The sequence below is a fragment of the Neophocaena asiaeorientalis genome, unplaced genomic scaffold, assembly GCF_003031525.2.
Source record: "Neophocaena asiaeorientalis asiaeorientalis breed wild unplaced genomic scaffold, Neophocaena_asiaeorientalis_V1.1 scaffold15, whole genome shotgun sequence".
Lineage (NCBI taxonomy): Eukaryota > Metazoa > Chordata > Mammalia > Artiodactyla > Phocoenidae > Neophocaena > Neophocaena asiaeorientalis.
Window position 1 is genome coordinate 613,147 of NW_020185328.1, and position 26,423 is coordinate 639,569.

The 26,423-nt window shown below is 36.0% G+C and overlaps 1 protein-coding gene across 1 annotated transcript in view; it reads left to right on the top strand.

Annotated features, from left to right (window-relative positions):
- Positions 1–10,185: 10,185 nt before the first annotated feature.
- The window catches only part of IL23R (interleukin 23 receptor), a 54,140-nt gene continuing 37,902 nt past the window's right edge, over positions 10,186–26,423 (top strand). The window contains exons 1-4 of the mRNA XM_024734588.1: positions 10,186–10,244; positions 11,354–11,456; positions 14,187–14,483; positions 20,769–20,892. Of these exons, the coding sequence (XP_024590356.1) occupies positions 11,387–11,456; positions 14,187–14,483; positions 20,769–20,892 (491 nt within the window). The 5' untranslated portion in view covers positions 10,186–10,244; positions 11,354–11,386. The remainder of the gene's footprint in view (positions 10,245–11,353; positions 11,457–14,186; positions 14,484–20,768; positions 20,893–26,423) is intronic.

Genomic DNA, 26,423 nt, shown 5'->3' on the forward strand with positions numbered 1-26,423 from the left:
CAGACTTGGAGAAAATATTTGCAAATAATGCGCCCAAAAAGGGATTAATTTCCAAAATACACAAACAGCTCATACAACTCAATAACCAAAAAAACCAAACAACCCGATCAAAAAATGGGCAGAAGACCTAAATAGACATTTCTCCAAAGAAGACATACAGGTGGCCAACAGGCACATGAAAAGTTTCTCAACATTGCTAATTATTAGAGAAATGCAAATCAAAACTACAATGAGGTATCACGTCACACTGGTCAGAAAGGCCATATTAAAAAGTCTACAAACAATAAATGCTGGAGAGGGTGTGGAGAAAAGGGAACTTTCCTACATTGTTGGTGGGAATGTAAATTGGTGCAGCCACTATGGAGAACAGTATGGAGATTCCTTAAAAAACAAAAAAGAGAGCTGCCATATGACCCAGCAATCCCACTCCTGGGCATATATCCAGAGAAAACTATAATTCAAAAAGATACATGCACCCCAATTTTCATAGCAGCACTATTTACAACAGCCACGACATGAAAGCAACCTAAATGTCCACTGACAGAGGAATGCATAGAGAAGATGTGAGATATATATATATATATGTCTCACATCTTATATAAAAAAGAATGAAATAATGCCATTTGCAGCAATGTGGATGGACCTAGAGATTATCATACTAAGTGAAGTAAGTCAGACAGAGAAAGACAAATACCATATGATATCAATTATATGTGGAATCTAAGAAAAAACATGATACAAATGAACTTATTTATGAAACAGAAATAGACTCACTGACATAGAAAACAAACTTATGATTACCAAAGAGTAAAGGGGTAGGGGATAAATTAGAAATTTGGGATTAACAAATACACACTATATATAAAATAGATAATCAACAAGGTCCTACTGTATAGCACAGGGAACTATATTCAATATCTTATAATAAACTATAATGGAAAAGAATAGAAAAAAGAATATATTTATATATAATATATATAACAGAATCACTTTACTGTACACCTGAAACTAACACAACATTGTAAATCAACTGTACTTCAATTAAAAAGAAAAGCAAAGCTATCCTGTTTCCTTGGATTGGAAAAATTAATATTGCTAAAATGTTCATACTATCTGAAGCAATCTACAGATTCAATGCAATACCTATCAAAAGTCCAATGGTATTTTTCCCAGAAATAGAAAAACAACCTTAGTATTTGTATAGAACCAAAAAAGACTTTGAATAGTCAAAGCAATCTTGAAAAGAAGAACAAAGTGGAAGGCATTACACTTCCTGATTTCAAACTATATTACAAAGCTATAGTAATCAAATCAGTATGGTGCTGGCATAAAAATAGACACACAGACCAATGGAATAGAAGAAAAAGCCCAGAAATAAACTTATGCATATATGATCAATTTTTGACAAAGACACCAAGAACACACAATGGGGAAAGTATAGTCTCTTCAATAAATGGTGCTGAGAAAACTGGATTTCCACATGCAAAAGAATGAAATTAGACCCCTATCTTACATCATTCAAAAAAATTAACTTGAAATTACTTAAAGACTTAAATGTAAGACCTGAACCCACAAAACTCTTGGAAGAAAACACAGAGAAAAAGCTCCTTGACACTGGTCTTGGCAATGATTTTTGGATATGACAACAAAAGCCCAGACAACAAAAGCAAAAATAAGCAAGTGTGACTACATCAAACTGAAAAGCTTCTGCACAGCAAAGAAAACAATCAACACAAAGGAAAGGCAACCTATGGAATGAGAGAAAATAATTGCAAACTATATATCTGATAAGGGGTTAATATCTAAAATATATAAGGAACATACAACTCAATAGCAGAAAAACAATCTGATTAAAAAATGGGCAGAGGGACTGAATAGACATTTTTCCAAAAAAAGATACACAAATGGCCAACTGGTAACAGAGAAGGTGCTCAACATCACTAATCATGAAGGAAATGCACATCAAAACTACAGTGAGATATTACCTCACACTTGTTAGAAGGACTTTTTTATCAAAAAGACAAGAGATAACAAATGTTGCAGAAGATGTAGAGAAAAGGGAACACTTCTACACTGTTGGTGGGATGTAAAATGGTACAGCCATTATTGGAGATAGTATAGAGGTTCCTTAAAAAACTAAAAATTGAACTACCATATGATCCAACAATCCCACACCTGGGTATATATCTGAAGGAACTGAAATCAGTATCTGAAGAGATATCTGCACACCTATGTTCATTACCTTTATACACAATAAATGCAATAACCAATCTATGGAAACAACCTAAGTGTCTGACAAGATGAATGGATAAAAAAGATGTGATGTATATATACAATGGAATATTATTCAGCCATGAGATAGAAAGGAATCCTGCCATTTGCAACAACATGTATGAATTTGGAGGACACAGAATGAAATACACAAGACAGAGAAAGACAAATACTATTTGGTATCACTTATATCAGGAATCTAAAAAAAATAAAAAGTGAAACTCATAGAAACAGAGAGTAGAATGGTAGTTCCCAGAGGCTGTGGGGTGGGGGAAATAGGGAGATGTTGATCCAGGGGTGCAAACTTTTATTTATAAGATGAATAAGTTCTGAGGATCTAACATACAGCATGGTGAATATCGTTCATAATACCATATTGTATACTTGCTAAGAGAGTAGATCTGAAGTGTTCTTACAAAAAAAAAAAAGAGAGAGAAAGAAAGAAAAAGAGTAACTATGTGAGGTGATGAATGCACTGATTATCTTGATTGTGGTAGTCATTTAACATATGTATACATATACCAAATCATCACATTGTACATTTTAAATATATATTGAATACAATTTTATTTGTCAATTATACCTCAATTTAAAAAATATTTATTATTATTGCATTTCTGGTATGGCCTTCTTTTCTTTGAGTCACTAAAGACTTAAGGTCTCTTTTAAAGAAGATGGTAGAAGAATGAAGGAGAATTTAGTGGGATAAAAACTCTTCCCCCCCCTCCACTTAGAGTTGAACTTGCATAAATAAACGTGTACACCAACCAGTAGACATATCAACAATTGCCTCCAGCTGCCTCATATTTTAGAATCGACTAGGAAGTAATCTCCTCTTTATATCCTTCCCTTTAAAGACTTCCTGTCCTTAATGTGTTTAGTATTTTTTAAATGTTTTTAAATTATCATATACAATATACTCATCCTAAAAAATAGGAAGTTATAGAAAAGCAAAAGGAAGAAAAAGTAACCATAGTTCCATAATCCAAAGAAACCACTATTGATATTTTGGTGTATTTTTTCCACATACGGATTTTGTTTGGCTAGTATAGGTGAGAACTAGTACAATGGTCTTCCAAATGTTTTCCTTAAATACCCTTAAAATAAACTTTAAAAATTATGTACCCTATTGCATATTTTTAAATTAATGTCTAAAATATTAAACAAAAGTCTAAAAAAGTTTACTTCCTTTTAAATAGAAATTACTGAATGTTTTACAAGATGAAATAAGTGAGACAAGGCTGTTATAGGGACAAATATGCCATGATATAGTTTGATAACAAAACCTTTAAAATTTTACTTGATTTCTTTCAGATTTGCTGTACTTTATTGATAAGGTAGTTACACATGACTTTTATCCAATGTGTCTAGAAAAAATATGACAGTCCATCAAAAATCTCATTTACATTTAAGAGGATAACCATAAGCCCCCCATATTACTTCTGATGCTCAGCATTCAGACTATTCCAAAATGGGCCCAAATATCCCCAAATTGGCTAAAATTCAGAGTACATCAATATGGGCTGAAATACAAGTATTTTAGTAAGCTTCACTTTTCTAAAAAATGTATACAATGCAGGAAAAGATTAGAAGCCTTATGAGTTTAACGCACCTTGATTAGTAATCAGACGAGTTCTCCCTGAAACCAGTATCTCCATTTCTCTGTTTGCTTGGTACCCTGGAGCTAAGTATACCCAGGGTCATGCACAATACTGAGATTTGGGGTGGAGGGATACCATTCTTTAAGAAGCGAAAGAATGACTACTGCGAACCCAGGCTCATTCTCAGAGAAATCAAATGTAGGGAAGTGCACATTAGGAAGTTGAAAATCTGGAAACTGATCTCCTTAGGAGTATGCATGAAGTCTCCAAGAGCTACAGTTGTACACTGAAGGTTTTGAGTTCACCTCCGCTTCTGAGCATTCTTAAGTCTCTAAGAAATTCATAGGAAATAAGATAACATTGACCTTTAATGCACACCTCACAGGAAATGGTGATGATTCAGCCAGTGGCACCCACTCCTCCGATAGAACTGAATGAGCCATAAGGTATTTGATACTGAGAAATACTGAGCAGATGCATGTAGGGTACATGTAGGGTCCTTTGGATGAGTCAAAAGATTTATGGTATTTATTTCTCTTCAAAGCGACTACCTAACTCCTTATGAATAATGGGACTATTAATTCAGTAGTTGAGAAAATTAATAAAGTGACACCTCTTTTATCTGGCATATTAGAAGAATGAGTTTTTCCAGGTAAAATTATCATCAAGAAAATTATAACTCCAAGGCCATAAAGTTACAAAAGTAAGTTCAACATTTTTGACAAAAAGTTTTCTGAAATGAATAATACTGTCTGTTACATTCTTAAGACTGCGGAACTGAAATTGTACTTTTCGTAATTACTCAGTTGTGAGTTTTGAAAAGTAGGGCAGGCCCAGACAGTGAGCTGGGCACTGTTGGTGAAGCAAAGTGATATGGTGTGGTACACACCCATTGGAGGATGATGGGGTAGAAGTAGAGGCAGCTGAAGGAGGAATGCTGGTACCATAAAAAGGCAAAAGATTTACATGATCTGAAGAGAAACCAGAGTTATTTGGTATCACAAAATCTAGTTCAGAGTCACAAGGGTGAGATCAAACTGCAGGGAATAGGTATGAAACCAAGCCTGAGTCACTGACCCAGATCAGGTAAACTTTGGCCTACAGGAGTTGGCATTCAGGGCTGAAGCTTGCAAAAGTGTGAACCTGAGGCTCCTGTATATTCCTCTCTGATCCCCTAATTGTTTTCATATTTTCTATTAGCATTTTTTTCATTGTAATTTTAAAATACAATTTTGTTTCCTACTTCAGGGTCCTTGAAAGCCATTAACATCCTCTTCTGTAGTCACAACACTTAGCCAGTCCATGCTGGCGCACAGAAGGCACTTAAGGCCCCTTTATCAGGCCTGTAACAATAGAAGGGCAGGGTGACACAGTCAATTATCCAAATAAGTCTTCAATTGCACATGCAAACGTCAGTATATTGAAGAGTGCAAAATGGTTCTTTACTCCAGGCTCAAGCCCCTTATTGCAGTATATACAGAAACCACCTTAAATAGACCTGAGGAGTGGCTCACTGCCCCTGCACAAGTCCATCCACAGTCACAGTGGGCTTTTCTTCTCTCATCCTAAATTTTGGGGGGCCCACCCATGCAGTTGCCTCTCTTTTGAATGTTTAAAGAAGAAATTGGGAGGAGGAAGCCACTTTCCTAGCCAAATGTCTATTAAACAATTAGACTATTATTCTACTATGAATTGGGGAATTGCTTCAAAGCATAACTCCTGGTTTTTGCCTAGGGAAAAAGAAGCCCTCTGTCTTATCTTTGTGCTGCAGTTTCTAAAGGCCCTTTTCTGTCATCTTGGTTCGATTTGTGACTGCCCAAGGAGGAAGAGTGGATACATGTCTTGCCCCTGGCAGGGAGTGACGAGGGAATCCAGTCACACTTTAGTCATTGTAGTACAGTAAGCCCTCTCAAATGGGAGCACCTGTTTTACATGGTGTAGCAAGAGACTGGGCTGTACCACTGTATCCTAGCTACCAAGAATTGTGCAGATATGTACAAATGTCTGCCCTGAGCGTATCCATATATTAGGGGACTTCCTCTGGCCTCTATGGGTAGCCGTTGTCATCTTCTCTCCTGCAAAAAACAATTCATCCAAACACCCATCAGTCTCCCCACCCTTCCATAATATTGATTTCCTTTCTTCCACACAGAATTGCTAGATTACTATGGCACAAAACTTTAAGCCTCCCAAATCAGGTCTACTGAATGGGATTTGCATATTTAGTGGTACCTTCAAAGGGATGGCTTAGGAGCTTTACACATGATTCAGACATTCTCCCCTACTAAAGCCACTTCAAAGAAACGCAGTAATCAAAGTAGAAATAGTGTACCTGCTTTGCAAGCACAAATTCAAGAGTTCCCTAGTCCTCCTCTCTCACCAGATTATCTGCCCTAAGCCAGGCCTATTTAAAAATGTTGGGGCTGCCATATCACTTCCCTATATAGAGGTGGTAGGTTTTCCACCTCTATTCAGAGTCAGGGAGTCACTAAGTTCCCACTTCAGGGATCAACAGTCCACTCCTTGTTCTTCTCATTCCCACCCATATAGGGCATCTGAGTTCTGAGACAAGATAGATCCCTCTAGGTCTCCTCCCCAGTGCTAGATGAGTGCTGTTAGGTAACAGTTTAACATTCCAGGTCTTGGTCCAGCTATACTTCTTAAACTGGAAGATCCTAACCAATCCACTTCAAGGAGCTCCTTCTAGTAGTCAGTTGGTTTATGACAGTGTCGCCAATGGATGGGGAAACTGGAGGTATTTTCAATCCACAATAGGCAGGTAAATTTATAGAAAAGCACAATTGCATAAGGACTACAGTTCTAGCTGTTTTCTTCTGTTCTGAAGTTCCCTAAAGTGGATTTTTTTTTAAGTTGGAAAAAAGCTAAATGTTGCATTAAATGTATTTACCCTGTATGTGTTAACTCAAAATATACTTACTAATTTAATATGATATATTTTCAAGATCATGCATTTTACACTCAATCACCCTTTTCATCCCCTCAGCCGACAACCATTCCAAACTTTTACCAAATGCTAGAGAAAAACTTGAAATTGTGTGACTTTTAGAAAATAAACAAGGTTTATTACTTGCAGGCTTGCAAGATGGTGACAAGATATCTTCCAAAATGGAATAATTTTGGAAGTAAAATGGAGTGTTATGTGTAATTACCTTGGGACAAGTTTAAATTGCACTGTCCCAGGATACCCAGATGGCAACCCTGCCTATGGAAAGCAAGCCAAGACAATGGGTTTTGATGCTTTCTGATTAGCAAGTGAAGTCAAACCATTTACGTACAAGATTTTATATAGTCGATCCTCATCATTCCAATTCTGTACTTGTGAATTTATTTACTAACTAAAATTGATTTGTAACCCCAAAATCAACACTTGCAGCACTTTGTCAGTCATTTGCTGAGATTTACAGAGTGGCGAAAGATTTGAGTCACACAATGTGCAAGTTCCCAGCTAAGAAACTTGTTTCGGCATGATACTGTAATCAAGTGTCCTTTCTCAAGTCTATTTTAGTGCTACATTTTTCACATTCTGTGCTTTTTTTTTTTTGGTGATTTTTCTGTTTAACACGGCCCCCAAGTATAGTCCTGTAGTATTGTCTAGTGCTCTTAAGTGTAAGAAGTCTGCAATGTATACTACAAAGAACACCCGTGTTACCTAAGCTTTGTTCAGATATGAATTATAGGGCTGTTGGCCCTAAGTTCAATGTTAATGAGTCAACAATATAAACAGAAACACACATAAAGAGAAACACACATAAACAGAAACACACATAAAGCAATATTACGTATTGATCCATTGATAAAATTGTAAGCAGAGACTCACAGGACAAAGAAACAAAAGAAAGAATCACTAAAATAATTAATGAATTGGACTTAATCAAAATTAAAAACTTCTTTCAAAAGATGTTGGTAAGAAAATGAAAAGATAAGGTACAGACTAGGACAAAATATTTGCGAAACGTATGTCTGATAAAGGACTAGTTTCCAAACCACATATAGAACTCTCAAAACTCAGTAATAAGAAACATAATAAACCAATAAAAATGGACAAAATATTTGAACAGACTGTTCACTAAAAAAGAGATATGCATGGCAAATATCTTTGAAAAGATGGTTAAGAAGTACCACCAGCCCCCATTAAAATAAATAAATGAATCCTGATTTGCACTGAGCTGTCCATCAATCTCATCTCCACTGTCCGAATTCCTGAAAGGTTAGATGATGTCCTCTCCTTTATTTTCTATTCTAATTCACTTCAATCTCCTTTTTGCCCCCATTTCTTTTCTGAAACTATTCTCAGGGAAGACAGACTTTTGTTAAATTCAACACTACCTGTTAGTTCCTATCATATTTAATCTCTGACAATTTGACACTTGGTCACACACTTCTCGTATCTCTTCTTCTGTCCTTTGGTCAAGATTTTTGGCTCTGGCCACCTACTCCCTTCCCTTAGCTCCCTGGATGTTCTCTTTGAGTTCTCTTATTCTAATCTTACTTTTAATACTATTGACATGCTGAAATCTTCTAAATTTAGATCTTCAGCTCAAACTTCTCTCTCAAGTTTACCCAAGTCTCCAATATCCTACCAGTCTTCTCTAAACATGCTGTAAGCTCCTCCAAATCTCCATGATCAGAACCAAATTCATTACTTCCCCACCCTCACTCCTCCTTTTGTGTGCTCAGTTAATGCTGTTATCTGCTGAGTCAGCAAAAGTAGCCACAGAGTCAATCCTTAAGCTCCCAAATTCTTAGCCCCACACAGCGGTTGTTCACTGCACAGCTGTTGAATTGGCCTCCACAGAGCTCTCAGGTGTGTTTCCTCCTCTCAGTTCTCACTGCCTTTGCTTTGCCTTAGGCCTTCATCAGACTCTGGTTTTCCATAGCCTCCTAACTGGACTCTCTACCCTCATTCAATTCTCCACACAGTAACTAGAATTATCTTTCTAAAAATCCAACTTGATTATGTATTTCTCTGCCTAACCATCTTTGCTATCTCTGACACTTTCTGATAAAGGAAGTTGGGGTTTTTTTGTTGTTGTTTTGGGTTTTTTTCAGCTGTGTAGCCTGACAAGCAACGGCCAGGTGGCGATGTGCAGCTGGGTGAATGGGAGGACGGACAGGAATACACAGGAATACAAAGCCCATTACATTCTGCCACTGACCTAATTTTCCAGCTCAGATCCTTTTCCCTTCAACCTGGAGAAACAACCTGCCAGTCCTAAACAATTTACTTGCACCTTCTGTTCTTGGTATGTGAAATGTTTTCCCATACCCTCTCCTTCACAGTTTAGAAAATTGTTACTGGGGATTAAAACCCAGTGATAGTCAAAGACATTCTTATTCGTGTATTCCAGTGGACCTCAACCCTGGCTGTTCCTTGTAACTACCAGGAGAGGCTTTTTAAAGATATCGATGCACAAACATCCACTCACAGAAGTTCTGATTTCATTGGGTACAATAAATTTGAGCATAGGAATGTTTTAAATATTCCCCCAGAGTATTCTAATGTGCTAGGTGCAACAGATATAAAAATTAAAAAGACAGTATGGAGTTTCTAACTTCAAGAAATTCACTGTGGAGGAAATTAATAAATTAATTGTCATTTACAATATAAAGGAGTACAAAGAGTGAAAAGATATTCATGTAGAACAAATAAGGAGGCAAGAAAAGGTATGTCGCAGAAGTCTCCTGGTGAGCTTACTATAAACCAACCAAATAATTTAATAATTATTTTATTTGGTTGTAGGATCCTGCTAAACCATGAACAATAGTTCAAAGCCACTAATCTGTAATTTTATCATGTAAACAATACAATAAAGCAGATGTTCTGTGATTAATCACCATTATATCTTTAATGCCCCGAACAATACCTGGCACATATTAGATGCTCAAAAATGCTTGTTAAATACATGAATGGTCAACAGTAGCATTTAAACTTTCTTTTCTTAAGAAATGGGTTTATAATGGATATCACTGTTGGTTGCAAATGAAAACTAAGCATCATATCTTTGGTGTCAAAGATTTTGATAGATAAAGCATATATATGTGTTCTACTTCTTGGCTGAGACAGATTATTTTAAATTAAGATGAGGGAAAAAAAGTACTGATAAAGCAGTTCACTTTCAATAATCTGGGTTTTCCCAAATAGTGACATAAGAGCCAGTCATTTTGAATTGGACGGTTTGAGTTCCTCTTTGAGAATCTGAAATGTAGGTCGGTGCTTTGCTGACATTTCCATTTGCCTCATCACTGAAAACCTGAAGTGATCGTTGACAGGCAGGCAGTGAGGAAAGAAGATGTGACACAGGCGACAGCCTGGCTCTGAAGTGGAATTATGTGCTTCAAACACGTTGAAAGGTAAAGAGACAACGATCATCTAAATACTCAAAAAACAGCTATATTTTCTTTTGGAAATACATGGGCCAAGTTGTCTTCTCTTAAAAGTTCTTGTGGTATTTCATACAGTGGTTACTGATGGAAGTTGAATCTGTAATATTGTCTATCACATCACTTTAAATAATATTATTGTGTATATTCTATCAGGTGAGTAGTTAACTCCTAACTGGGAACATTTTAGGGCTTGTTTCGCCTATTATTTATAAAGTGAAGACCTACTATTGTTAACAAATTATGAAAGGGATCCTTATATTCATAAGTCACGGGGACCCCAGTTTTTAAAAGTGTTATCAGATATCTTGTGCTATTTGATGAGTCATGAGTTTTGTTGTTTTATATGAAAGGCTCAGATTTTACTAAAGAGATAAAAATAACTGAATAATGTTGATTATTGAATAATTTATTCAATAATGTAGGTAACTGATTACCTGAATAATGTAACTCCAGTTGTAAACTCATGGCAATATTGTTTGGAATTTCTATAAGGTATTTCTTTTGAACTCTCTACAGATAAAAGGGCTTTCTGTAGATTTAACTGGTGATAGCACATAAGCCTTTGTCTCACTTTCTCTTGCTTCATTTTGAATGCTTTTTTTTCTGGAAGTTCTGACATTTTTGGCTTTTCCTGAGTTTTACTTATCAAAGACTAATATTTCTGGAGCTTGATAGGCATGTAAACCTGGTCAGGAAAAGAACTGAGCATCAGGGGTTAGAGCAGAAAGAGATTTCTGATGAGAGAGACAAGATTAGGAGGAGTTATATTTTATCAAGGGTCAAAATGTCCTACTAAGGTAATTCATAGTGATTTTGGGAGGGTATAAAATTCCATACTTTTGCTTTACTCCTCCACCTGTATTCTACCTCCTCACGCTCCAGTAAGTCCTTTGCCCTGTTTCCTTTACCTCCCCCTTCCTTCCTTCCTTCCTTCCTTCCTTCCTTCCTTCCTTCCTTTTTTTCTTCCTAATTATTCTCATCAAAAGCAACTGTTAGAAAAAATGTTATGCCTTTTAGTATTTTATTGTTATTTTATTAAAATATTACAATTTAAACATTTTTCATATTTTTTCTAGAGGGCGACAAAGAGCTTTTTCCTGCTTTTGGTCATGAATCAGGTCACAATTCAATGGGATGTGGCAATAGCTCTTTACATATTCTTCAATTGGTGTCATGGAGGTACAGTGTTTTGAGTACCTATTGCTATTTTTTATTCAAATAAAATGTTGAGTGTTTATTATGTTCATGGCATTATGCTAGGATCTCTGAAGAATAAAAACTTATTATATCCAAAAAATTATATGCACATAAAATTATGTGGAATGAAATAAAGTCCAACCTCCCTACTAATTCAGGATTCATTTATCAAGCATCTTAACAGACAGACGTCTAATTCTTATACCAACATTTCCACGAAGGAGCTTATTATTTTGAGTTGGCATATTCTATCTTTGAACATTTTTAACTTATACGATAACTCATCAAACATTTCAACTTAATTCAATTCCACAAACCATTTATTGACGGTTACCGTGTGTCAGGTGCTGTGCTAAGCCTTGTATTCCTTCGTGCAGTAGTATTATGTGCTATTATTATTCCTATTTTGTAATTCACACAAACATCTGGCATTATGACAAAGGCATACACAGATTTTAGGAGTCCAGGAGGGAGATCATCAGAAGTTCAGGCAGGGCAGCCATCAGCATTTGAGAGTTTCTGCATAGCATCCTTGGCAGGTGACAGGGATTCATTTACTAGGAGATAAGCAACACCAAGGCAGGGTTCTAGACCTTGAAGGAAGCTTTGCAAATCATGCAAGTTACTCAGAATAGTGACAAAAGCAAAACTGTCTTCTGTAGGTTGGGACACATTATATTAGAGATATAGAAGTAGCCCCACCTTGAGAACTAGAATCCTTCCAGCAGGATATTGGACACTTCCAGAGTCAGACCAACAGCTATCCAAGAAGATTTAGTAAAAATAAGACACCAGCTACTTTTTCCAGCTTCTAGAAATATGCAAAGGATAAGTAGGACTTCTGTTTATATATCCAAGTGATTAATATAAAGCATAGAGAAATAAGACAAGCCCGTGTCATGTGGCATTAGAGACCTACCAGCTGTCCATTAAAAATTATTCTATATATTATTGTTCAATCTGCTATGAATATTTTTAATATCATCCAGACTATCTTTTCCACGTTTTCTACTAGAACAATATTTTACCCCTTTTTAATAGATTTGCTGAATAAAAAATATACTATGTTTAGCATTCCTCTGACCAATCTAAAAAGAAGAAATTAATGTTTTATATGACTTATTTTAACATATTAAAAAGAGAAATTGACAATTTTTCATATGACTTATTCTTATATAATCCATGTTGATTCCTGCTGATTACTGATTTTTTTCTATGCACTGAAAAATGATCAACTTATTAATTTATTCTTGAATGTTGTGAAGCTCAGCAGTCCAGTGTTTCTGGGGTTCTTCTTTATTCCACTTTTGAAAACCGGGAGAATATTTGTCCAAATCTGAAGTCTTCTGACATTTTTGATATTTTCTGTGTATTCTCAAATACTACTCACAATGGTTTCATGAAAGTATTCACAGATTTTTTAAGGTGCTCAAGATGCAGTTTGTCTGAACTTGAATTGTTGAACTTATTTAAAGCAGTCAGATGCTTCTTAAAACTTCTTCCATGTCTTTGCTTTCAATTCCCTATTGATAATGATGGAATTATTTTTAGCATTACCTCAACATTTAAATATTTATAACTTATATGTAAATGTTCATTACATAACTGGCCATATTCAATTATGCTTATATTATAAAAAATTTAACTCTTTTTTTAAAATTAATTAATTAATTAATTAATTAATTTATTTTTGGCTGCATCGGTCGTTGCAGTGTGCGGGCTTCTCATTGTGGTGGCTTCTCTTATTGTGGAGCATGGGCTCTAGGCATGCGGGCTTCAGTAGTTATTAATTCTTTAAGCTTTGAATTCCAAAGATAAGAACTTTTAAAAATCAAATACTGACCTTTAATTATCACTATTTTGATAAGGTTTTAAGATATTCTGATACAGGTATTTCCAGAAAAAGCCTACAATAAATTTTCCTTGCTGTGAATTTAATTTAATTGATATTGCATTGCATTGTCATTCAAGTTTATGAAAATGACTTTATTGTCTTTTGGTTATAAAAATAATATGTTATTATATAATTTTAAAAACACAGAAATATACAATAAAAAATTACTCTAACACACAGAGATTATCATTGTTAATATCTTAGTGTATTTCTTTTTAATTCATTCGAGTTATTTTTAACATTGAGCCTCCATTAAATATGTTGTTTTGAAACTTGCTTTTCAACTTAAAAGTGATGAATTTTAAGTGGTTGTCAAGCAATACATTTTTGCAGTTAGTAATTAGTACTGATTTTACTCATTAAACTCATAGTTTTCTGTTAAAAGTAGCCTTTATCAAGTGAAAGTGAAAATAGCTGGTGAAAGAGTGAAAGATTGAGTAGCTGGTTAGTGGGGTTTGGATTCTGCAGTGCCAATTCTTATTCCTAATGTTACCTTTGAAAAATGAGGTAGACTCAAAAAGTCTCAGTCCTCACCTTTAAACCAGGAGAGCTAATCATATTTGCTCTTTAGACAGCTAGAGAAACTTAAAGGCTGAAAGCTGACTCTAGTCTTGTGTCATGCTGCCGAACATCAATAGAACACGGTAAAAACACACTTTGATAAACTAAACAAATGATACTCTGAGTCCTAAAACTCTTTTCCAATGGAAATTATTCAGTTAATCGAAAAAAAAATTTTAATGCAATAGCACATTCTTCTGAATCTCTGGTTTTAATGCTTTACATGGAATTTTTAATTTTATCTATTTGTTTTCCAGGAATTACAAATATAAACTGCTCTGGACGCATCTGGGTAGAACCAGCCACAATTTTTAAGATGGGTATGAATATCTCTATATATTGCCAAGCAGCAATTAAGAACTGCCAACCAAGGAAACTTTATTTTTATAAAAATGGCATCAAAGAAAGATTTCAAATCACAAGAATTAATAAAACAACGGCTCGCCTTTGGTATAACAACTTTCAGGAGCCACAGGCCTTTATGTACTGTACTGCTGAATGTCCTGGATATTTTCAAGAGACACTGATATGTGGAAAAGACATTTCTTCTGGATGTAAGTGTTGAGGTGCATTCAAAATCCAAATGAAAGTTAGGCTAACAATTAACTGGTAATTACCAATCTTGTCTAAAAATAGAGGCAAATTAATATCGTTCACTTCTTGTATTAGTTTAATGTAGGAGTTGCAAATTCAAATGTCTCCAGGGGCCAGGCTGGTGAAACGTGTGAGTTAAGGAGGCTGATGGGATCCGTGCAGAGAGGAAAGCACAGTGATGGTCTACTGGGCTCAGCCACTGCCCAGCTTCAGCATCTATGAGGGTCCAGTATCCCTAGATCCTTGGACACTTCAAAAGAAGACAGAAGTGTACATTTTCAATGTGAACTCTACAAACTTTAAATGTTTGTATGCCAATGCATTCAAAAAATAATTTTTCAACACTAGTCTGGCCAAACACAGCATATGTGCAGGGCAGCATCCTCAGATTTTCACTGTTGCTCTTCTCATCTGTTTTTTACTTAACATTGTTATCCAAACTATTCAATAATATCAACCTTGAAGCAGGTCCCATTGAAAAATTTTGAGGCTAAGATTTAGGAAGGAGAAAAACATTTGCAACATTAGCTTTGTGTCCCTGCTATACTTCTTACCAGCTGTGTGACCTTGGGCAAGTTGCTTAACTAGTCTGAGCCTCAATTCCATGTCTGTAAAATGAGGCTAATTATATTGGCTATGGTAAGCATCAAATTTCAATAATTTATTTGAAAGCACATTATACACTTTAAACTACAACATTAATGTGCCTAAACCCTCTTAAATGCATCCTTTTGATAAAACATGGGGGGATTCTGATACAATTCCCTGCACCTAATGTCACTGCCCTAATTGTGAATAATTGTGTTTGTTATTATTAAGAAAAAAATTAATTAAGTTAATTTTTTAAATATTTGGTAAGTTCAATTTGTGTTCCTGGTATTCTGAAGGTGTTTAAGTTACTATAGTAATATGGGCTGGCTTGTATAATTATACACTTAACTCTTGGTTCTACTATTATGAAGGAACAATCAGTAAGTTCAGCACGGTTTTAACCCAGAGGTTCATTCCCTACAGCATCTGGGCCCATTTTCAGTGAAAGATAGAGGGCTTTGGGTCTTTGTCATGCTCCCTTTCTCCATACTTTTGAGAATCAAATCTGAGTTCTTCCTCATCTCCAGTCCTCAGCTAGACAGAGCAAGCCCACCTGGCCACCTCCACCTGCCCCTTGAGGGGATGTCTGAGAAGCAAGAGGCTTTCTTGTTCTCAAGTAAGGCTATCGTCCTGCTGGGCTCCTGATCTCTGCGATTTTCAAGAGAGAAGAGCCGTGGGAAGTGGTAGAGGTCAACTAAGGAAGGAAATTAGTAGGTTTTGGAGTCAAAGAAAAAATTTATGCCTTAAAGTAATACTAACATGCTAAACTTGCCCTAAATTGTAGGAATTGAAACCACAAGTAGACATCTTATCTGATGTCTAAGGACTTCTTAGCTTGTCCACATCCTCAGGAAACAGAAATAACCCTTCATGCTTAAATACTTTCCTATTTATTCTTTGGGGGTGTGGTGGGGTGTTGAGAGAATATTTCTTTAGAGGGCAAATGAGTAACTTTCACAGTTGTGTGGAAAGATTAGTTTTTAATTAAAGCCAGAGTAAGAAAGGAGGCAAAAGAAGTACGCCTCCTTCCCTCTGTTGCAGTTTGGGTGACAGGTTATTGCCAACCGCTCTCCCTGTGTTGCCTGAGGCCCTCTGCCCTCAAACACAAACACCAGGCGATGTTTAGGGCCAGGAAATGGCCTTTTCTCCCCTTCTAGGACAACATATTAGAAGCACTTATACTTTTTGCTGATGGCTGCTTAGAAAGAACATCATCCTTTCCACTTATTTACTTCGTGAGTTGGAACTTCTTACATAGACCTCTGGTTATGAGCGTGAAATTGTAACTGCCATGTAAGGGTGTACTCAAACTCCTGGATTCAAGAACCCCTGTGTTCTCAGGTGCTGCACTCTTAGCAAACAGAACTTTCTATTTAAGTAGGTCAAGCAAAGGTTTTTGAGGGGTTTTGTGGTATTCTAGAAATCACATTGCTTTCACTGGATCACTTTGATTACAGGATATTCATCCTGTGAGCTTTATTGTGTCAACTTATCATCACTGTTCTGAACAAAATGATTATGTGTATTTTTTTAAACTGGAGACAAATCATAAAAGACAAAGAGAAGATAAATGAGTCGTTGCTGTTCCTAAAAAGATATCTAAACGTATTAAAAAGGTTCTGTACCTTAATGTGTAATTTGTGAAATACAAACTATTATTATCACAGTTTTCATTTTTAGCCATAATCTTAAAAACTTCTTAGATTCTTATCTGTGATTAAATGCATGCATATTATGAAAAGTATTCTATTACAGTCACACCATTCACGGGATAAAATACTATAAGATGTCTTTATTCATTTAAAAACACCAGATTAAACTATTCATGAAAGTCATATATCCACATAATCATTTATTTAAAAGTTTAAATATCTTTGACTTAAATTTTAACCATCTTTGATCTCTACTTGTCACCAGTGCCTAGAAGGCACTGAATATTCATCTTTAACATTGCTACTAAGTCTCATTAGTGACACAATAGGCTGGTCTGCGTGCTCCCTAGGTAAGGAATTATGGAGTGATCTTTGCCAGAAGTATTGACTTTCTTTTAATTTTAAATTCTTCTCATTGTCATTTTATTAATCAAGCCAATCAAGTCATGAAATAAACTTTACTAAGTGGTTGGTATGCACCAAAAATGTGTTAAACGATAGAAATTCAGAGAAGAGGGGATCACAGACAGTGCCTTCAAGAAGCTCTCAGTAGAAAATGATACTTGGCTAAACTTTGAATTAACAAGAAATCTGACCTGTGAATAGTGAGGGACCCAATGGTAGGGGAGAGGTGCAATTAGTAGGAGAGAGCAGAGTGTTTTCTGCTATCTGGCTGTACAGAAGGTTTTTATCCATGGACATTTAATAACCTGGCAATGAGATCTAAAAACAATTCGGTCTTATTCTTATAACCATATTCACATTCCCTTCTTTACATAGCTTCACGTTAACAAATAGTGTGTATATTTGCATGTGTGTATATAATCTATTTGATCTTTTGCAAAGTTAATTAGTTACCAGACACTTCAGAGAGAATGCTGTGGCGTAACATAGCCCAAAAGACTGACAGCTGTCTTTTAGGATGGCCAAATCAGTGATACTCTGTCTGAAACCAGAGGGAAAAAATAACTTCAGCACAGATCACTGAGGGACCCCAACTCAATCAATATCCAAAATGATTTAAATTTATGTTTCCACAGCTACCTCCTTCAAAGCTCAAAGAAAACTTAAAGATTTCTTTTATCCTACTTGGAGTCCAGTTTCTCCCCATTGTAACTTGATACTACAACTACACATTTTAGTGTGTTCTTACTGTTTGAAAACACGTTTTTTTTGGTTTTTTTTCTGAGAACGCCAAGTTAAAGTTTTATTTAACATCTTTATCGGAGTATAATTGATTTACAATGGTGTGTTAGTTTCTGTTTTATAACAAAGTAAATCAGCTATACATATATCCCCATATCTCCTCGAAAATATTTTTTTAATTGTAAAATCAAATTGCATTCATGCAGAAGGTTTTTAAAATTTTGGACTAACAAAAAAGAAATACTTATCATTTCTATAATCCCATAATCTCACTACTAACAGACTCCCTCTTTAATAATTTGGAATATGCCTTTCAAGTTTCAGTATTTTTCTCTCTCTCCCCTTCTCTATCTCTCTGTTTGTCTCTCAAATGAGACTACTATACTGTACTATTTTTTTCACTTTATCATATGGCCAGTACTTACTTACTTAATTAAACATATTTCTAGTGCCTTCCAAAGGCCATATACTTAAACTGTCTTCTATAACTTTGTTTTTGGATGTACTTTAGGAGTGCATTTTGGGTTGTTAAGGTGGTCTCCAATTCTTTCATTATTAGGAACAACACTTTAAGAGGCAAACCCTCTTTAGCCAAATATTTTTGTATATCTATGAACATTTCAATATGGTTGCATTCCTAGATTTAAAATTGCTGGGTCGAAAGATGTTACTCCCACTTTTAAAGATTGTGATATGTAAAGTGCTCTCCATAAAGGTTGTATCAATTTGCATTCCCACCAGCAGTGTGTTAGAGGATTTCCCTGAGTTCATTCCAATACTGTGGATTAACATTTTTCAAAATCCTTGCCAATTTGATAGATCTAAATGACATCTATTATTGGTTTAATTTGCAATGAGGATAAATTTTTCATATATTTATTTCTTCTTTTATAAGTAGTATTCTTGGTAGATGATTTACAGGTGAAGTGCAAGAACATACTTGTATTTAAGATAAAGCTTTGGGTATAACTTCAGGTGCATAAATGTCTGCATTTTTATTCTTTCTGAGCCCCCATCCTTTCCTTTTTTTTTTAATGGGAAAGAATTATCATTTTCTTTTTTTTTTTCCTTTTTTTTTTGGGCGCACAGTGAGGCATGTGGGATCTTAGCTCCCCGAGCAGGGATGGAACCCATGCCCCCTGAAGTGCAAGTGTGGAATCTTAACCACTGGACTGCCAGGGAAATCCCTCTTGTCATTTTCTGAGTTGTCAAGTTTCCCAGGCAGTATTGCAAATGTAGGCACAAGCTGAGAGAGCCACACCTGAAAAGTGAGCATATGCTAAACACTCAGTATTTCCATACTTCTTTTTTTATCTTGATTCTTGGTAATTTATTATTGGATGATGCATCTGAAATTCCAGATGCAGTTCTACAGTTGCTGGGGTTTCATAGGCTTCAGAGGCTCCAAGGGCTCAAACAATGTCATTAGAACTCTCTCATCTTTTCTCATTTCTTGGGTTTTATTTTCCCCTGTGTTGGCTTCATTCTTAAATAGACTGTTTCACTATGACAGCAAAATGGCCATCAACAACTCACTGCTCACATGTTACTCAGAGATGGCAGTTTCAGTGGGGGAGAAGCACCTCTTTTACAATGGCTCCAGAAGATGATCCTTGGATAACTCTGATTGGTTCATCTTGAGTCATGTGTTCATTCCCAAGGGAAATACTCTGATTAGTTAGCCTAGGTCAAGGGTACACTTCTGTGTGATTGACAGCCCTTGTCATAGGGGTGGAGGTTGGGAGTGAAGGAGATGTCAATTCTCAAAGGGAAAGATGGTAGCAGACAAAAACTAACAATATTCCCCATAACAGGGCCACTCGGAGAAAGAGTTGAGGGCATGGGAGAAGGGAAAAAGAGAGAGAAACTAGAAATAGAATTCTATGAATGCCAAAAAATTTTAATCTTTTTTTATTGTAGTAAAATGTACCATTTTAACTATTCTTAAGTGCACAGTTCTGTGGCGTTAAGCATATTGTACATTCACATCACTGTGTAACCATCACCACCATCCACTCCCAGAACTTTTTTCATCTTGCAAACCCAAAGCTCTGTACCCATTGAACAACAACTCCCCATCTCCCCCATCTCCCCAGACACCATCATTCTACTTTCAGTCTCTGTGTGTTTGACTGTTCTAGATACCTCCTATAAGTGGAATCATATAGTGTTTGTACTTCCATGTCTGGCTTATTTTATTTAGCATAATGTCCTCAAGGTTCATCCATGTTGTAGCATGTCAGAATTCCCTTTCTTTTAAAGACTCAGTAATACTCCATTGTATGTATGAACACCAAACTTTTAAAGTGGGTAGTGGAATAGGTGCTGGAGAAGTAGATAGTTGCCAGAGCAGAAGAAAAACACCATGGAGAACCCTTTCACAAGAGCCAAAAGGCAGAGAGGTTTCAAGGTGGGAGTGACCAAAATAGCAAATGCTGCAGAGGTCAAGCTCAATGATGACTGCACAGAAATCACGGGATTTGTGGATTAGAAAGTCACGATGACCTTAACAACAGTGGTTCTGGTGGAATCACAGGTCTGAATCTTGATTGTTTGGGGTTCAAGAGTAAGATACGTTGGCAGCTGAGGGGAGAAAATTTGGAGAGGAATTTTCTTTTTGGATGGGAGGAACTTGATCACCTTAGTATCCCAAAGGAGGGGAGAATATAGTAAAATATATGGAGGAAAGTAGCAATGTTTGAGGGCAAAGTGGGTTGCAAGGTGAGCTGGTAGGGATGGAATGGGGGAGGTGCTGTGTACGAACTGGCCTGGTTTTCCAAATAAAATGGAAAGTTTATCAAGTAACTATAAAAAACTTTATGTTTCTATGCTCCTAAGTGATATATTTTGTTGCAGATCCACCAGATGTCCCTGACAAAGTAACCTGTGTCATTTATGAATATTCAGGCAACATGACTTGCACCTGGAACCCTGGGAAGCCCACCTACATAGACACCAAGTATGTGGTGTACGTGCAGAGGTAGGTTCCCTCCTAACAGTCTAACCTGAGCAAGTCCACTGCAGTCCAGCCCATGCTGTGCCTCCAGCAGAGATCCAAGAAATCAACTTTAAATATTAAATGCATCCTTTTTATCACCAACTCCCTAATAATGATCAAGGAAGCTACCAGAACACTTTTCAGGCCATTAATATTTTCACTCTGTGGGACAATGTGTTCCATAATCTTTCTACTCTTTTCACTCATTGGAGGTAATTGGGGGCAAGGGCCTAATGGGATACAGCACAGCACAGTTTTAAAAGGATCTTTGCTCAAATCCCAGCTCCATCCTCCTTCTAGGGTTTAGGCAATTTTAATCTCTCCAAATTGCCATTTCTTTATCTTTAAAATGGTTTTAAAAATAAAACCTAATGCACGGGGTAATTTTAATTATTTAAGTGGAATTTGGCTTTTTAAGTGTGTATCACTGTGCCAGGTCCATAGTCAGCACTACATTCACGGAAGCTGTTAGTTATTAATAATGACCCCCAAATCTTAAATTTGGTGTCTGTGTAGGCTGACCATCTTCCCTGGTTTGCCTGAGACTAAGGGAGCTATCAGGACACAGGACTTTCAATTTTAAAACTGAAAGTAATAATTGAATGAAAGTAATAATTTTCTAATTGAAGTTGAGGAGGGCTTTGTGGAAATGCTCTTTGGTTACGTTCTAACAATAACCAGACTTCAGGAGCCAGACAACCATGCAGCCAAAATCTCTTAAGTTTTATGCTTAAGGACAAATAATTGATCATAAGAGTTATATTACTTCATACTAAATTAAATTGGGAGAAATGTATCTTTAGTTTCTGCTATTCAGAAACTGCAAAATAGGAAAAGGTTGATGTGAAAAAAATCTTTTCCTTCCTGAATGTACATAGTTCAAATGTTTCACTGTTAGAGCAGTTCTTCAGAGCTACTGAGGCTGTCTCCTGGGCTATAGTCCTGTTTGCCTTGAATAAAACTCTCTTCTATCCTTTAAAAAAAAAAATGTTTCACTGTTACATCTAAACTATATCCACATATGTCAGTCTGTGTTGGACTCCTTTGCGAGTGTTAAAGATGGAAATAATATCATTAATTTGGGGGAAAAAATTGTGGGCAAACTGGGCTACATTGGTCACCCTATCCTTGTTTTGTTTCATTTATTATTTTTCTAAAAGAATGTCTTTGGTTTTGTACAATTGATCCTTGAAAAACGCAGGGGTTGGGGTGCTGACCCCTTTGTGTAACTTCGTGTAACTTTTGACTCTCCCCAAACTTAGCTACTAATAGTCAACTAATAGTTGACCAGAAACCTTACTGATAACATAAACAGTTGATTGACATATTTTGTATGTTACATGTATTATATACTGTATTCTTACAATAAAGTAAGCTAGAGAAAAGAATATGTTATTAAGAAAATCATAAGGAAGAGAAAATACATTTATAATACTGTACTGTATTTCTTGATACTGTAAGTTAATTTTGTCTGTTTACAAGATTAATCATCTCTTACTACTGATATCAAAAATGAAAAGATCATGTGAAAAAGAAATTCATGTTTATTTACAGGTGTCACAATTCATGCATTGATAGGGAAGAAGCAGCAATATGATTGCTTTATAATAGCCTAGCCTATACACTAATGAATGAATCATTATAAAATTTTTATGGCATACAATATTGCAGTCATATTCATAATACAGCATTGGAAACTTTGTTACATTTTTTAAAAAACCACTTACCTGTGATGATAGGCTGATACGCAGTTTCTCTGATTAGGAAAAACAGGCGTACTATATGGTAATGTAATTCTTTGAAAGCAAAATTATAGCACAGTAAGAAAGTAACACATCATTAATTTTATATTAAATATCACTTACTTTATGCCTATGTAAGGATAGACAAGTATCTACTAACATCTACAAATATTTTATGCATTTATGACATACCTAAGTTTTTCTTAATTTTTTGATATCTCTATGCAGTTCATCTGTGAGTTTTTTCAAATTGTCGCAAATCTCCTAAAATTTTTCCAATATATTTATTGAAAATAATCCACCTATAAGTGGATCTGCACAGTTCAAACCCATGTTGTTCAAGGGTCAACTGTATTTGAAGTACACGTTTACTCTAGTGATTCTCAAAAGTTTCACAAACTACTTTTTCTTTTATACTTAAATATATATATATATATTTATTGGACTCCTACTGTTTGCCAAGCACTGGGCCAAAAGCTTTATATGTGCTACCTCATTTAATCCCCTATACAACCTTTTGTGGTACATATGATTATTTTTCCGATTTTTGTAGACAGGTGACTGAGGCTTAGCTAGGTTAGGTGATGCATTCAGGGCCACACAGCTATGAGAGGGAGAGGTGGGATTTGAATCTGGGGTGGCCTGACTGCTTTCTTCCTAGTTTAGTCTTTTCTGCTGAAGTGGTGTGGGAACCCAGATCATAGGGCATATTTGAGAGATGCTATCCAGGTCTCATCATTATGGGAAAGAATAACCTTCCAATCTTACTCTCTCTCTCCATCTGTTAGGTATTCAGAATAACTTTGATTAAGTGAAACATAAAAAGTAACATCTCTGTGATCAAGACATTTTGGGTAAAAACTAGACAGATTTTATGAATACATTGCTAAGCCTGGGGTTACTGGCTACATGTCATGGGCAAGAAGCTCACATCCTTTACTAAGTTGCGGTATGGTCAGGTAGCAAAGGGATGATGGAAACACTGAGATCAGTGATGGGTTGTGTTGTCAAATATATAATATACTAAACACTGCGCTCCATACTTCATGTGCCTTACATCTTCAATCCTCAGCTTAACCTTGAGCAGTAACTATTAGAATTGTCCCTTTTACAGAGCTTATGTTACTTCCCCTTAGACATAAGGGAGCCAGAATTCTAACAGGTGTCCAAGACTTAACCAATCCTCCTTGCCTCTGGAATAAAGTAGTCCCCTCGAGATGAAGAGTCCATGAGGACAAGAATCTCATTGCAAAGGCAACTTTAGGAATGTGAAAATGAGGGCAGTATGGGAGCAAACACCACAGTTTAAGCTCAAAGAAAAGTTAGATAGTGCCAGATTGACAGAGAATGCCTAGGCTTTGCTATCTCCTGCAACTTATACTATCTCATGGACTCACTGATCTTGATTAGTTGGTTAATTCTTTTTCTTTTAATATAACAGCTTTATTGAGTATAATTCACATACCATACAATTCACCTTATTTAAAGTGTACAATTCAATGATTTTAGTATATTCAAAGAGCTGTACAACCATCACCACAATATTAGCACGTTTTCTTCATGCCAGAAAGAAACCCCATCTTCATTAGCAGTTACTCCCCATCTCCCCCCAACCCTCCCAGCCCTAGGCATCCTCTGTGCATTTGCCTACTCGGGACATTTTATATAAAAGGAATTATACAATTTGTGGTCTTTCATGACTAGCTTCTTTCACTTAGTGTAAGGTTTTCAAGGTTCATCCATGGTGTAGCATGTATCAGTACTTCATTCCTTTTTATGGCTGACTAAAGTTCCATTATTGTATGAATATATCACATGTATCCATTCATTAGTTGATGGACATTTGGGTGGTTTCCATTTTGGGGCCTACTATGAATAATGCTCTACTAACATTCATGTACAAAATTATGTATAGACATATGTTTTCATTTTGCTTGAGCATATATTGATACTTAGGAATAGAATTGCTAGGTCATATGGTACCTCAGTTTAAACTTTTGAGGAACTGCCATACTGCTTTTTTTAATGGAAGTATAGTTGATTTACAATATTATGTTAGTTTCAGGTGTACAACATAATGATTCAATATTTTTATAGGTCATATTCCCTTTAAAGTTATTGCAAAATAATGGCTGTGTTTCCCAGTGCTGTACAATATATTTTTGTTCCTTATTTATTTTATAAATAATAGTTTGTATCTCCTAATCTCATACACCTATCTTGCCCCCCCCACACACTAGTAACCACTAGTTTGTTTTCTATATCTGTGAGTCTGTTTCTGTTTTGTTACATACATGTTTTATTTTTTAGATTCCACATATAAGTGATAACAGAGTATTTGTCTTTCTCTGTCTGACTTATTTCACTAAGCATAATACTCTCTAGGCCCATCCATGTTGTTACAAATGGCAAAGTTTCATTCTTTTTTGTGTCTGAGTAATATTCCATTGTGTATATATATATATATATATATATACCACATCTTCTTTGTCCATTCATCCATTGATGGATACTTAGGTTGCTTCCATATCTTGGCTATTGTAAATAATGCTGTTATGAACATTGGGATGCATGTCTCTTTTTGAATTAGTGTTTTCATTTTCTTCCAATATATACTCAGCAGTGAAATTGATGGATCATTTGGTAGTTCTATTTTTAGTTTTTTGAGGAACCTCCATACTATTCTCCATAGTGGCTGCACCAATTTTCAATCCCATCAACAGTGTACTAGGGTTTCCTTTTCTCCACATCCCTGCCAACATTTGTTATTTGTAGACTTTTTGATAATAACCATTCTGACACGCGTGAGGTGGTATCTCATTGTTTTGTTCTGTTTTGTTTTGGCCATGCCACACATCTTGTGGGATCTTAGTTCCCCGACCAGGGACTGAACCCAGGCCCTTGGCAATGAGAGCGCATAGTTCTAACAACTGGACCGCCAGGGGCCCTCTCATTGTTGTTTTAATTTGCATTTCTCTAATGATCAGCAATGTTGAGCATTTTTTCATGTGCCTGTTGGCTACCCCTAATTTCCTATTTAGTATCATAAAAATGTTCTCCTAATATTTTATAAGATTATTATATATCTCTTTTAAAAGCCATTAATGCATTAACAATTATATCTGTCTAAATTATTTACACGTGGTTTTTGAGGGACACATCTTCTTTATCAAGTGAGGAATACTTGCAGTAGTTATGAATACTGAAATTGTTCTCAGTACTCAAAAAGTCACTTTGGAAATCTTAAGAATAGATTTATTAAAGAGCAAACTGTCAGAAATATCCATTGGAAAGAGTACAGGCTTTAGAATTTTATGTTTGAATTCCAGTTCTGAGGCTTATCATTTAGATGTCTTTTATGGTACAAATATCTGAAAACCCAAGTGCAGTGACTTAAACAGACAAGGCCATAGTGGTAGGTAGTACGGAGCTAGCATGTTAATTCAATGATACCCCAAGGAACCAGGCTCTTTCCACTTTTCTCCTCTGCAGCCTTTAGTGTGTTGGCCTTAATCCACAGATGCTACACATCCAGGCTTCTCATCCAAGTTTCAGGAAGGAAAGAGGTGAAGGGAAAAGGATATCCTCCCATGGAATTCCACTTGCATCTCATTGGCCAGAGTTGAGTTACATGTCTACTCTGTCAGGATGGCAACCTCAGAGAGGGGTGTTATGGGTGGAGCTCAGTACTGTCATCTAACAGTATCTGCCACAATTGCTAGCTGAGGGATCTTGGTAAATTTGTTTAGCTTTGCTAAGCCTCAGCCTCCT